At 33.1% G+C, this 15,746-nt stretch overlaps 1 protein-coding gene across 1 annotated transcript; it reads right to left on the bottom strand.

Moving 5' to 3' along the window:
* Nucleotides 1-6,132: 6,132 nt before the first annotated feature.
* Nucleotides 6,133-7,824, bottom strand: LOC143547715 (uncharacterized). Its single transcript, XM_077039073.1, has 8 exons — nt 7,625-7,824; nt 7,456-7,539; nt 7,234-7,380; nt 7,078-7,151; nt 6,888-6,993; nt 6,712-6,803; nt 6,592-6,640; nt 6,133-6,497 (listed from the first exon to the last, which is right to left on the bottom strand). The coding sequence occupies exons 1-8, from the start codon at nt 7,802-7,804 to the stop codon at nt 6,420-6,422; spliced, it is 810 nt and encodes a 269-aa protein (XP_076895188.1). The 5' UTR covers nt 7,805-7,824; the 3' UTR covers nt 6,133-6,419.
* Nucleotides 7,825-15,746: the final 7,922 nt, after the last annotated feature.

The raw sequence follows: 15,746 nt of genomic DNA, 5'->3' as shown, positions 1-15,746 counted from the left end.
AATAACTTTTACTTCAACCAAACGCTTACCCAAATTAATTACTCGCAATCTAGTTTCATTACACAAACCGTTCTTCTGATCCATATTCCTTAGTAACATTATTGGTACATCGACTTTTAGAACCAATCTATCAGTCAAAAAAATTTTGGTCTTTTTAATTTTATTTAGCATAATGTGTTTATAAAAAATTTAGTTCAAATTAAATATAAAAAAATAATTTGTATAATCTTACTTATAAACCAAAAACTGATTTTTTATATAGACCACAACTAAATTTGTGAATTTTGTTGCTAAGTATGGAAACAATATAAATTGAGTAAACCAAATATAAGTGAAAAAATAATGAAAAATATATTTGCGCCTCGAATTAACATAAAATGATTCGTATACACATCTTAATTAAAACATATATTTTAATTGGTTTTAAGAAAATAAAATAGTATTGGATAACTGAAAATTATGTTTCGTATCATTTCTAAAAAAGAAAATAGGAAAAATAAATGTGTAAATATACATTCAATTTTATTAAAAGTTTGTTTATCAAAAAGGTATTATGTAGTTCATAATAAATATATTAAAAATCGTTTATAATTTTCTGTTACAAGTGCCTAATTTTTAGTTAATAACATATTAATTTTTATTTACTATATTTTAGTTAATAAAAAAATTATATTTTAATACAATGTAATGTATTAACGCCTTTAAAATAAAATGTTACCGTTCAAAATGCTAGTAATTAGTTCCATTGGTGTTGAAGCTGCACGTTTACAAAAACAAAATGCATTCTTGAAAAACATTTAAAGTGTAACTAAAAAATATTAAAATTACTAACCATTTGAATTACTTCTCTTGTTAGAAGACGTTGATTGACCAAAAATTACGTTTTCTTTAATTTTGAAGCCATCTATAATAGAAATAGGTGACTTGGCAATGAGGTGACATTAATGTGGACATCCTATAATGATGTCATGCGGTAATTAAGGTTTGCTTTAACAGTTATTCGCGGGTTCAAAGTTCCATAAAAAGATGATAAGTCGGTATTTAAAAGGGTCTAAAGAAAACATGTTTTAAGGCTAATAATGACAATTATTAATTAGTTTCATAATATAGTCAAAACTTTTTATGGTGAACCGACAATTTAGTTCATTCCAATTTAAATTTAAATGAATGCAATAATTATTATACTTATTCCTACAATTCAACTTTCTTTAATTTTCTATAAATCGTAGCCGACTTATGTTTTAACTTTACTTGAGTTTTCTTCAAATATATAAATCACTTACTTTATACAATCATCTATTATTACAAATAATTTTTAGAATATAAAAATTATTAAATTTAACATAATTAAATTGTTAAATTTGAAAAGCATATTTTTTAATTATTAGCTTATTTACTCATTTATTAGGATATGAAAAGAATAATAATTTATATCGTTATTAACAATTTTATTATTACATCATAAACACAAGTTTAGATAGCCTCTCATAAAAAAATTAGGTTGACAAAATTTCAAAAAGCATTTTACTATCTAAATACTCGTATAAAAACATAAATTTTAGGGTTTTTCAAAAATCGGAACTTGTAAGGTTTCGGGTTCAAAAATTTACGAATGTGAATCAACCAATCAATCATACCCAGTGAAGTCCCACCAACAGCGAAGCTATAAGTAGGGTCTGGGGAGGGTGGGATGTAGGCACGTCGTATCTCTATCCAAAGGGATAAAGAGATGGCTTCTAGAGAGATCCTCAGCTCTAAAGTACATATGTATAATGCAATACAAAGGAAATCAAAGTTCACGGTAATATAAAAATACTAATAACACTAATAATAATAGTAGTAATAATAATAATACTATATATATGTAAAGAAAATATTGTTCTGGTGTGTGACCAAAATAAGGAAAATAGATGCCCTAAGGTATTCATTTCTCCCTAAAAATCCTTAACTTTAATTCTACTTCTCCAAGAATTCATATCCTCAACCATGTCCTCGGAGAGGTTTAGGTCTATCAAATCATGCTTAATCCTCCCGTCCCAAGTCAATTTAGGTCGTCCCTTACACCTCCTCCCCTCTATAGTAATGTTTTCTACGGATCTAACATGATTCGTCGTCTGTCTTCTTTTCACATGTCCAAACCATCTCAATCTCCACTCTCTTATCTTGTCTGCTATGTTCGCTACCCCTAATCTCTCCCAAAACACAACGTTTGTTATTCGGTCTAACCTTGTGTGCCACACATCCAACGTAGCATTCTCATTTCTGCTACCTCCATCTTCCGCATACAATATGAACATGAATTATCAATTATCAATTTTATCAATTATCTCATATAACTAACAAACAGGTCATGAAATATTCAGATTTAATGAGTCATGAGTTATAAGATATAATGAAGGGGTGCATTCAATAGGAGATCTTTTTTAGTTTAGTATTGAATTATTTTAATAGTAAGAAATTCTAAAATTGTAAGTTATTTATGGAAAATCCAATAATAAAATTAATAGAAATTAATACAAATTGGTTGTCTAATATTTTATTTTCATTTAGAATTATTTTATTGTCAAGAAAAATAGAGAATTGATTGATATAAATGGAAAGGTTAGGAATGCACCAATAGTAAGAGGACATGTGAACACAAACTCTATTGTTTTAATAGTATAGGTAGATAACAAGTTTTCTTATACACACACTTTCACTGTTTCTTTCAAAAACAACATCTTATGTTTGTACTTTGTGTATGGTGATTGTAACTAATTCATAAAAGGGAAAATTCCCAAAATAGGTATTTATGATTATGTTTTTCAGGTTTTAGGTGCCATTTTCAACATTCCCAAAATAGGTATTATAAACTAGTCGTGACGAATAGTTTATGATTATTCACGAGTAGTTTGTATAACCAATTAAAACTTGCCACGTGTCTATAAACTAACCGTAACGACTAGTTTCACTAATAATCTACTCGTAAAGATTAAATAAGTTTAAACCCTCGTAATCAGCGCCACACAAGTAAATAAGATATTCTTTAGTCGCGACGAGCAGATTATAAAACCTTAAGAGTCGCGATTATTTTATCAAACTAACCACGACGATGAGTTTGATTACCAAATGCATCTAACTGGTTTGTTTTACAAAACACTAACCGGAATGGTTAGTTTGTTTGGTTATCTAGTCTTTACGAGTAGACACAGGTCAACGACTACTTTATATCCATTTTGGCACTAAAACCCGAACCCGAACCATACCCGATTTGTATCCGGTAATACCCGAAAACCAGAACCGGTTCCATACTCGGAACAGGGTTTTTCTGAAACCCGAAACCGAGTATTTCAAATGCCCGATGTATACCCGAAAAATACCTTAAAAAGTGCAAACTTTTAAAAACTCCAATTTATACCCGAAAAAACCTTGGAAAAAAACCCGAAAAAGCTCATTACTATGGTTTTCTTAATACCTAAACCCGGTTCCATACCCGAACCCGGGTATTTAAAAAACCCGATTTGTGCACCTCTAGTCACGACTAGTTTATAGCAAGATATAGACAAGACGAGTTAACTACCAATAAATTACTCGTATGGTTAATGTAAATCTGGTAACTTATCAGAACGAGTTTATTAACAATAAAATACTCGTATTGGGAATATAAACAAGTTAACACGACGAGTTAACTACAAATGAACTACTCGTAAGAGTAATGTTTACCGGATAAACTTATCGAGACGAGTTAGTTACCAACAAAATACTCGTATAATGGATATAAAGTAGTCGTTGACCAGTGTCTACTCGTAAAGTCTAGTTAACCAAACAAACTAAACATTCCGGTTAGTGTTTTGTAAAACAAACCAGTTAGATGCATTTGGTAATCAAACTCATCGTCGTGGTTAGTTTGGTAAAATACTCGCGACTCTTAAGGTTTTATAATCTGCTCGTCGCGACTAAAGAATATCTTATTTACTCGTGTGGCGCTGATTACGAGGGTTTAAACTTATTTAATCTTTATGAGTAGATTATTAGTGAAACTGGTCGCTATGGTTAGTTTATAGACACGTGGCAAGTTTTAATTGGTTATACAAACTACTCGTAAATAATCATAAACTATTCGTCACGACTAGTTTATAATACCTATTTTGGGAATATGTTGAAAATGGTACCTAAAACCTGAAAAGCATAATCATAAATACCTATTTTGAGAATTTTCTCTTCATAAAATAATGATGCTTCATTTGTGTGTTTTTTTAGGTGGTGTTTGGGATTCCTTATTTTGCTTCCTTACAACTTTTTATTAGGTTAATAATTTATAAAAGTGTAATTTATGGAACTTTTCCTCTCACAATATAAGCAATCCCAAACACCTTATTACTTCTCAAAAAGTTTTTAAGTTATAAGTTGATGAAAATAAGCAATCCCAAACACCCCTTAAGAGAGGAGACGATCGGTCATTTCCGGTTGTGTATTGTGGAGGTAGTAACATGGTGTTGTGCTACCACGTTTGTGGCTTCAAAGAGATTGTTGTGGCTCCGAATCGACTGCTGTCGGGTTATATTTTGGAAACCCTAGGCGACGGCGATGGTGGTCCTGCCAGCTCCGATTCGACTGTTGTCGGGTACTTTTAGACAACGATTGTAGAGACACATAATGGTATGACATTTTGTAGACACTGAGAGAAACGTAGTTGCTGCCTCGCTGTTTCCGGAGAATTTCCGGCCGGTTATGGTGACGACGGCGGATGACGACTAATATATTATTTATTTTTGATATACACTATCTAATTTTTGTTCTGATAGCTATTATAGTGGAAAGAAATCACATGTCAACTTCAATTTGATACTGGATGTGAGCTATAAGAGCATTCTCATTCCATCCTCTATCCCTAAACCAAAAATTACACTAAAATTCACTCCATTTTCTCTCTCTAATTCAATTAAATAATACTTTTTATACCTTTTATCATAACCTTTTTTCTTTCTTTCACTCACAACCACTTTCAAAATATATTAAAAAATTATAGAGGGTGAACAGTAACTTTTCAAATATACAGAAAAATCACTACTTTTTCTAAAATATAAAAACTCTTCACTCACAACACCCTAAATCACTCTCTAAATTATAAAAACACCCTTCACATAAAATGAGGGGTTGGATGAGAATGCTCTAAACACATGTAAACACGATTTAAACTACGGAGTATTTATTACCTTTTGTTTGCGCAACTATTAAAGCACTCGACAATGACTATGATGTCCTGCGTGATTGGCAGCAAATTTACGTTCCAAAAAGTTTGGTTTTGGTTTGGGTTCACAGATTGAGCTCATAGAGCTTATAAAAAACATTTAATGAAAAAGTCAAACCTTTTTCGAGTAATCATTGTTTATGTGTTATGCGGGTAATCAATTAATGTTTATGGATATGAGGGCTGAACAAAGTATTCAGACATCAATTTATAGTTCAAAGAATTTGCAAAAACTAAATTACATTATTTAATTTGCAAAAACAATAATCTTGTTAGGTACAAAAACTAAATAACATGTAAGTTCAACTTCATATTATATATTAAGTTTAATGGTTTGGTTGAAGTTGGTACATCATGAAACTGTACAACCAATCTTGCCTTAAAGAAAATAATCAAATTTATAAAGTGGTTATTCGTGTAGTAAAATATGAAATCTAGAGTGCAGTTAATCTTTCAATTGATTATAGAATTTAGCTCATGCAATGGTATATAGGTCAGTTGATTGGTATCTCACTTTTTGTTGTTAGCAGGTTTCGGTGGGACTGATTCAGAGGGTGCACTTAGGGGTTTGTAGAAGTAGTTCAGACTTCAGATCGAACCAGAGAAAACAGAATGGTGAGTTTATTGGAATGAGGTGGATAGTATTTTGATGGTTATACTTATACTGTATCTAATATGTAAAAAAGAAATGCTTATTGACTCTTTGAGCGTGCCATTATTTTCTGCATTCGTCTTGAACTGTTCTCTCAAGTTGAATTTGAGAGGTGGTCTACACGACCATTTACGGTCTTCATAATTTACCATACCCTCATCTGTATTGTTGACACCAACCCGCACAACACGCGGATTATAAAATCTAGTTGATTTTAAAGTTCAATGTCAACATTATAACACCAGCATTTCATTATACCCATTGAACAATCTATATTTATGTCAATTTTCTTGTCATCTATCCCTTTTACAAAAACAAATGCAATAATCTTGAATATACCAAAAGAAATCAAGAATCTACAAAAAGCATTTCATCATACCCAAGATTCCAAGAAATCAAGAATCTACCAGTTGGAAAAAAAAATGATAAAAACAGTAAGGCTAAACACATCCAAAGTTGATACAACTACTTGTTCAATGAATTGCAATTGAATCCTCTACATAATGTCAACATTCTACAACTACACGGTTTACCAATTTACATCGTGTCTCTGCCTCTTTGCCTTATTGTAGATTCATGAATAATATCCCCTTTGAAACCAACACCATAAGTTGTCTGTTCAATTAATTGAAGAAATATAAAGTTTTCAATGTTCATCGTTCAATTAAAAGCCAAAAAGTAAGTGAAAACTTAATAAACGAGTACTCACAATTTCAAGAGGACTGACTCTGTGAAGAAGAAACATACTTACCATTTCCCTGCAAAAAACAAAAGATTGATGATTGTTTTAATATGCGGATAATAATGGAAATACTTTATATCTACTCACATGGGAGGATACGATTGTTGGCTTAAAGCGGTCATATACGGTCCACCTATACGAGTTTCATTATCACACGACTGTCCACTTAAGTAAGCATCCTGAAAACAGTATTTAGATATTTGTCAAAAAACCGAACTTCGTCATGAACTTGTAAATCGAGTGAGAAGTTAAACATTTGGTACCACTCCATGTTTTAGTAACATTTGATGCAAATAATCATTTCCTTTTACTTGTGTTTGCTCCAAACTTTGATTGCAAAACAATGGATGAAATGCAACAGCAATATGCCTAATGTCTCAAAATCAGATGATACAATTATGATCAAAAGTTATAAAAATAATAAAGTGTCATCGAGTTTTGATTAATATATACCAGCTACTATTGCTCAATTCAAGTATTCTCGACAACTGCTCTAACTGGACTTCTTCTATGCCAGTTGAAGAATCCTAAATTAAAAGTTTTAAGTTAACAACTGATTTAGCATATATTCCCATAATAAAAAGTATATACAAAGTACTATACCTATACCTGAACTTTTTGAGAATTTAAATCTATCATAGCCAATGTTTCTCCGCTTGAAATGTTGAACTGCCTGAAATAATAATCCGGCCCGTCTCCTTTTAGCGGCACGGTCGTGTACCAGGGGAGCTTCAATGAGTTGAAATATTGTGTTGCCTGTAAAAACAATAAAACATAAATAAGATCACACTACTTAAATTACAACAATAATAAACTGAATCGAGATCTTACATTTAGTAAAAGTGGATCATCTTCACCAAGCTCACTGATGTTAATCACAAATCCAACATTATAAGCATACATCACCTTCTCTATCTTCAACACAGCATAAGTTAATGCAAATGATCAAACTAAAAGACACAAATCCCAAATCATAAACTAAAAGCCCCATATAAATTACCTGTTTGAGAAGACGGGTTTGGAGTTTGAGAGGTCTGAATCCACCACGAACCGAAATGAAGTAAATCTGATTAGGTTGAAGCCGAATTCCAGTGGGTTCGCCGATGTTGATAGCGCAGTACAGAGCAAAGCAGAGAAGGAGCTGGATGGTTACAGTACAAACCCATGATTTTTGTTCCATATTTACCTGTGAAAAGATGTTGAATTTGTGGGAATGGTAGATTTGAATTAATTTATTTCAGAATTTGGGACTTGATGCGATAGGATCTAAATCTAATCATGGTATTGAGATGTTTAAACAAAACGTTTTTCCATGTGACATGGCCGTAAACGAACCGAACTTCGTTAAGGAAATAATGTGTTCACGAACGATTCACGAACACAAGCGAACATAAATAAAATCAATAGAGCCTAGAGAGTGAGACCGACGCATTCATCAATGTGAATAATGAAAGCCTGTAAACGAATCAAACAAACACAAACAAGGGCATATTCGTGTTCGTTCATTTAACTTTAAACGAATACGAACACTTAATCGAACAAATATTTATATGTTCCTTTTCGTTTATTTAAAAAAAGAACATTTGTGTTCATTTATATTCATTTGTTTATAATCTAATCTAAGAGAACAAAACTGAACAAAAATAAACGAACATAAATGAATATAGATGAACAAATGTAAGTGAACACAACAAACATAAACGAACATAAATAAAAAACACTTCAATGAACACAAATTAAAAAAGTTTAAACCATTTAATTAAATGACTCATCCAGATAATAATTAATTATTTTATATTAATACATATACGAACATAAATAAACAAACATAAATAAACGAACATAAACGAACGTTCATGAACATAAATGAACGAACGGAATATGTGTTCATGTTCGTTCGTTTAATTAAACGAACACAAATTTTTTGTTCGTGTTCGTTCGTTTAATAAATAAACGAACATAAACGAACTTCCCGCATAACAGTTTACGAATAGTTCACCGAACGTTCGGTTCGTTTACAGGCCTATGCATACTGACAATTCATAAATAAATTTATAAATATATAAATAAGTGGGATTAACATAAAATGAAATTTAAGAACACTTATTTGGTTACGTTACCGCTTGAACTTATTTGATTTGAGGGTTTGGACTTACTTGATTTAAGGAAAAAATGTGACTTAGTTTGTTCAAATATGGAGGTTTTGAAAAAAAATTACTGATTTTATGAGTGTTTTTGGTTAGTAATTTACAGAATTTCATGTTAAGCTATGAGTTAAAAAGACATGAAATCCTCGTCAAAACATGTCACGCAAATAACTTTTTTTCTCGTTTTCTTTCTTCTTGAAGTTAATAAATAATTTTTGTTTTAAATACGAACAAAGAAGAAGTATATTGTTAGTTTGTTACAATCATACCAATTTTAGATGTTTTATTCACTGTGAATACACTTTAGACTAGATTTATTGATAACCTCATAGGAGGTCATGACACTAATTAATGAATAAATAAAAAAATTAAATCCTTTTTATCTCACAACCTCAACCTAGGTTATAATCCACTTTTAAATTTAATATACTTTTCTCTTCTTTCAAACAATTTGTTTTTTATATAATTTAGTTTTTATAGATTTATTGATAACCTCATAGGAGGTCATGACACTAATTAAGGAATAAATAAAAAAATTAAATCCTTTTTACCTCACAACCAAATCACAACCTCAACCTAGGTTATAACCCACTTTTAAATTAAATATACTTTTCTCTTCTTTCAAACAATTTGTTTTTTATATAATTTGGTTTTTATTTAATAATTTATATCCTTTAACTTATTTTAAATATCTGAAAACACAGTCTTGTTTAATTTATTTTTATGAACATATCATATAATTTTTTATTAAAAATAGCGCACTTTTAATAATATGTTTTTTAAATATTTTTTATATGTAAAATTTTGTTTTGCTAATAGTTGTAAAAATTCAAGGTCTTTTTATAGAATTATGATATTATCCTTTTTAATAGTTTTTTCTACTTAAAATACAACTGTTTAAAAAATAAACATTTTTTTAGTTATAATAAATTTTATATAATTAAGTAAAACCTAATAAGATATATGTATTAAAATAATTGGTCTGGACTGCATTGTGACTTGTGAATAAAAGTGAAAAGTTAGGTTAGGTTGGATTATGTATGTAGTAAAAAGAGAAATTAGTTTTTTAATTAAAAAGTTTGGGTCAGGTTGAGTTGTTAATAAAATTAAACTCTGACCCGTTTATCCATTCACTGTGTTTACATTCTAGCTAATCTTTCAATTTGACTCTCTAGAACCAAAATTAACCTATTTATCCAATGTGTCAAAGTTGGCACCGCTACCCCCTATTCATGTTTGATAACCCTGTTTTTTTTTTTTGTTTTTTTTGGTGTTTTTTTGGCAATTGGCACTAAACTAGCTACCATTGTAAGATTTGCCTGCAATCAATAGAACATAAAAGGGAAAATTCCCAAAATCGATATCTATGATTAGGTTTTTCAGGTTTTAGGTGTCATTTTCAACATATTTCTAAAATATGTATTATAAACTAGTCGTGACGAATAGTTTATGATTATTCACGAGTAGTTTGTATAACCAATTAAAACTTGCCACATGTCTATAAACTAACCAAAACGACTTGTTTCACTAATAACCAACTCTTCTCGATAAGTTTATCTGGTAAACATTACTCTTATGAGTAGTTCATTTGTAGTTAACTCGTCGTGACTAGTTTACTTTGTTTATATTCCTATACGAGTATTTTATTGTTAATCAACTCGTTCTGATAAGTTACCAGATTTACATTAACCATACGAGTATTTTATTGGTAGTTAACTCGTCTTGTGTATATCTTGCTATAAACTAGTCGTGACTAGAGGTTCACAAATCGGGTTTTTTAAATACCCGGGTTCGGGTATGGAACCGGGTTCGGGTATTGAGAAAACCATACTAACGAGTTTTTTTGGATTTTTTTCCGAGGATTTTCGGGTATAAATTAGATTTTTTTTAAAATTAGCACTTTTTAGGGGAATTTTTAAGGTATTTTTCGGGTATACATCGGGCATTTGAAATACTAGGTTTCGGGTTTTGGAAAAACCCGGTTCCGAGTATGGAACCGGTTCGGGTTTTTGGGTATTACCGGATACAAATCGGGTTCGGTTCAGGTTCGGGTTTTAGTGCCAAAATGCATTCCCTATCAGTACCCTACGGGTAGGGTCGGGTACGGGTTTGGGTTCGGGTATTAAATACCCGGGTATTAAAGAAACCGGTTCCGAGTTTTTATTTCGGATCCGGTTCCGGGTTCGGGTTTTTTGTACACCGCGGATCGTGACTAGTATCATGCTATAAACTGGGCTTACTATCATATGAAGACATGTCTGGGCCTACAATAACATTACTGGGCCAAGACGAGTTAATTTCTACTTAACTACTCGTATTGGAATGTAAACAAAGTAAAGTAGACAAAACGAGTTAACTACCAATAAAATACTCGTATAGTTAATGTAAATCTGGTAACTTATCAGAACGAGTTGATTAACAATAAAATACTCGTATTGGGAATATAAATAAGGTAAACTAGTCACGACGAGTTAACTGCAAATGAACTACTCGTAAGAGCAATGATTACCGGATAAACTTATCGAGACGAGTTGGTTATCAACAAAATACTCGTATAATGGATATAAAGTAGTCATTGACATGTATATACTCGTAAAGACTAGTTGACGAAACAAACTAACCATTCCGGTTAGTGTTTTGTAAAACAAACCAGTTAGATGCATTTGCTAATCAAACTCATCGTCGTGGTTAGTTTGATAAAATACTTGCGACTCTTAAGGTTTTATAATCTGCTCGTCGCGACTAAAGAATATCTTATTTACTCGTGTGGCGCTGATTACGAGGGTTTAAACTTATTTAATCTTTACGAGTAGATTATTAGTGAAACAAGTCGTTTTGGTTAGTTTATAGAAACGTGGCAAGTTTTAATTGGTTATACAAACTACTCGTGAATAATCATAAACTATTCGTCACGACTAATTTATAATACATATTTTGGGAATATGTTGAAAATGGCACCTAAAACCTGAAAAACCTAATCATAAATACCTATTTTGGAAATTTTACCAACATAAAAAATGAAAATTAACTAGCTGTCACAGAGAGACTAACAAAATAGTAATTTGTTTATATTAATAAGAAAATCTAACTCAAAAAACTGATTACAACTCTCAAACCCTGACTCGGTTTGACTCTTGATGAACCCTAACTCGGTTGCATCTAGATGAACCTTAACTCGATTACATCTCGTGTGTGTCTCTAAGATGAACCCTAACTCGGTTACATCTCACACCACACTCTATAATGTCAAACCATAACTTGGTTTATATAGAATAACCTAACTTGTTAGCCAAAAAATTACCATCTATAATTACAATAAAAATACAATTAGAAAACATAACCAATTATGACCAGCTTGTCAACATTGGTCCCTCAAGTTTACCGACTTGTGACTTGGAGTCTGAATTACTTCCAACAGTAAAGGTACACAAAAAACCCGAACCTGGAACCGGACTTGATGAAAATACCCGGAACCAGTTTTTTATATACCTGGGTTTTTAATACCCGAACCCATACCCGACCCTACCCGTAGGGAACGAATAGTGTATGCATTTCAATACCAAAACCTGTACCCAGAACAAGACCTGATTTGTACCCGGTAATACCCGAAAACCCAAACCGGTTCCATACCTGAACCGGGTTTTACATATACAAGGAATCGAGTTTTACATATACCTGGAACCAAGTTTTTCAAATACCTGATATTACCCAAAAACTACCCAGAAGAATAATCCTAAAATGTGCAACCCCTTTAAAAATCCAATATATATCTGAAAAATACCCGAAAAAAAGCCAGAAAAAACCTGAAAATATGTTTTTCAATACCCGGAAATAGGGTATTCAAATACCTGATTCTATACCCGACCCGAACCCGATACATAGGGTATGGCTTTTAAAGACAATACCCAGACCCGGACCCGATCCGGGTATTGTCAATACCCTATTTTCCAATACCCGATCATACTCGAACCCTTGTATTTAAAAAACCCTATTTGTGCACCTCTACCTGGGCGCAGGCGTGCACCCTCCGTAGGCCCAAGCAAAACGTCCAAACGAGAGAGAAAATCGTGGCCTAACCTAATTATTATTATTCGGCTTTCTAATCAAAGGCCCAAAACGGGTTTTGTGTCAATTCGATTTTAAAACTAGATCAAGGCTAAAACAGGTTTGGATTTTGTTAATGGAAGTCTAAACTTGGGATGGTAGCGGTTGCGATCTTGAAAATTTGAAGTATTTGGTACTAGTACGAGTACCAGAATGTTCGGTTCGGTACCGGTATTTCGTGCAAAATTCGGAAAATACCGGTACCGTACCGATACCGAAAACTAAAAACTTGGTACCGATTCGGTACAAAATCGGTACCGTTGAAAACGCTCATCCGTAGTCTAAACCGAATTGGACCAAACCGGTTCAAATGTGAAACGGTCTTTTTTAAGGAAAATAACGGTTTGAAACCGACTTAACTGTCACACCCCCATCTAGGGCCTAGAAGTGCGACCAACAAGTTGGTATCGTGTTTGTAAATAATTCAGAGTTGCGTTATGTTGCGGAAGACTTATAAAACTTTAAGTATCGAAAATGTAATTCATATATATATAATCAAAAGACGGGAATTATAAAATACTCGTTTAAATTTGTTAACAAAAGATTACTTGTTTTATGTTTACAAACCACCATATTAAACTTATACAAAAGGAATCCGAGCCATCGGATATTAGTACTTCGTCATTTCCAAGCTCTAACTTTGTTCACCTGCAAAATGTAAGAAAATACGTCTGCAACGAATGCTGGTGAACACGCTGACGCAAAAATATTTCTTTTACTTTATTACCCCTCGAGACTACGCCTGCCTCGGCCCAACGTGGCTTAGGAATGACAAAGTCAAATAACACATTATAAATATGAGCCTCTACGCCAGGTCACCTCAGCAAACACCGCAGCGTTCGACTTAGTTAAGTACCCGCAAATATACACAACGGTTGTACTCCCTGCAGGAGAGCGTCCTACGACCAAGGGTGGTGCGATCATGCCCATATATCGCATAGTACCACTTATGTAAGGATCCAGACATACGTATACCACAGCCTGAGGGCTAGGTTTATACCCTTTATTTATAACGGTTTTAGGAACACATAGTTCCTTGTAAACAATTTCAAATAACAAGTTTGACTCATTTTAAAAAAAAGTAAAAGTTGGGGGCGTATTCACCTTGTCTCTTTAGGATCGGCTTCACTCACCGTCCAATGGTCTTTCCCTTTCTTTATCTCGCACCTATAGTACGAGTATAAATATTTGTTAGTCGGATACACGATCCGGCTTAAGACCTTTAGTCTTATATCTCAACCCTCGATGAACCTTTAGTTCATTTTCTTTTACTTGAAAACCTTTAGTTTAAAAGTAAATTATAAACCTTTAGTTTATATTCAAAACCCGACGTTTCTTCTTCTCCAAGAAACGTAATCATTTTCTTTTATTATTTAAGAATACTCTTTATATATTAAATAATATTTCATAACAAAGAATATTTACATATATACTTACACACATATATACGTATTCAACAATATTCATAATCATATTTTCATTCGTTTCTTTGTTATGTTTTCTTTTCTTTTATCGAGGTATCGAGTATAACCTCGACTTAAGGCTTAAGCCTTTAATATAATATTGAATTATATTGAATTCATCATTACGCCTAACCTTAATGGCGTATAGAAATTCTAGGCACTCGAGCAGCACTCCAATGCCGCTTGAACTCTTTGGTCGTCAATCGATAACGCCAAACATCAACTCTCGACAACACGCTTATCGAGATTCATTGCCATTATAACAACATCTTCTTGGTATGTGGGTGGAGGGTGGCACAAATTCGAGGAAACGTAGGTACACAAATGAAGGATCGGGACACGCTTTACGATGAAATATGGTACATTTATCGAGGTGGATCAAGTATACGATTGTCGGGTATTAGAGAGAAGCTAGAGAGAGAAAGGTAAGCTGAGTTTGGATGTGAGAAAATGAAATCCCGGACCTTGCTATTTATAGGCATAAAATTGGTCCCCATCGCGATACGCGATAGGTTCCTCAGCAGAACTATCGCGTATCGCGATATAGTTCTGCTGACTCACAGTGTAGACCTGCCATGTGTCGACACGTGGCATGCACCGCTCCACGTGGCAACACGTGGCAGTAGTGTTGCCACGTGGTGACACGTGGTGATAACCAGTGCCACCTTGTGCCACGTGGCACGCGTGTCAATATGTATCAGGTACCCCATCGCGATACGCGATGGGGCTCTCCTCTAACTCATCGCGTAGCGCGATGGGTCAGGAAATCAGAATTTTCAATTTAAACCCTGGGGTTTGGAATTTGGCAATTTTAGTCCTTAAACTTTGGAAAGTTGATACTTTAAACTCGAAATTTTCACGTTGTTACATCCTCCCCACCTTGAAACAAATCTCGTCCTCGAGATTGCTTTTACAAGAATAGTTGGGGGTATTTCTTTCTCATTTCCGATTCGAGTTCCCAAGTATATTCGGGCCCTCTACGCGAGTCCCATTTTACTTTCACTATTTTCAATGTCCTTTTCTTTAACTTCTTTGTTTTCGAATCCTAAATTTGAATTGGACGTTCTACGAATTTTAAGTTCTCATTTATTTCAACGTCTTTTAATGGAATAGCCAACGATTCATCGGTCAAACACTTACGCAGATTCGAAACATGGAATACATCGTGTATTCCTTGCATTTCCTCAGGCAGTCGCAATCGGTATGCAACAGTGCCGATTCGTTCGAGTACCTCAAAAGGTCCAACGAGTCGAGGACTTAATTTTCCTTTCTTACCGAAGCGAACAACGCCTTTCCAAGGCGAGACTTTCAATAACACTTTTGAACTCTAACGGATTACGACGGACATCGGTGTAACTCTTTTGGCGATCACGTGCCGTCTTAAGTCGTTCTCGGATTTGAATAACTT

Source organism: Bidens hawaiensis, unplaced genomic scaffold, assembly GCF_021521415.1.
Source record: "Bidens hawaiensis isolate Kalapana, Puna unplaced genomic scaffold, B.hawaiensis_p1.1 tig00014781_1, whole genome shotgun sequence".
In the NCBI taxonomy this organism is placed as follows: Eukaryota; Viridiplantae; Streptophyta; class Magnoliopsida; order Asterales; family Asteraceae; genus Bidens; species Bidens hawaiensis.
Note: the sequence above shows the minus strand (reverse complement) of the source record. Positions and strands in the feature narration are given on the sequence as shown.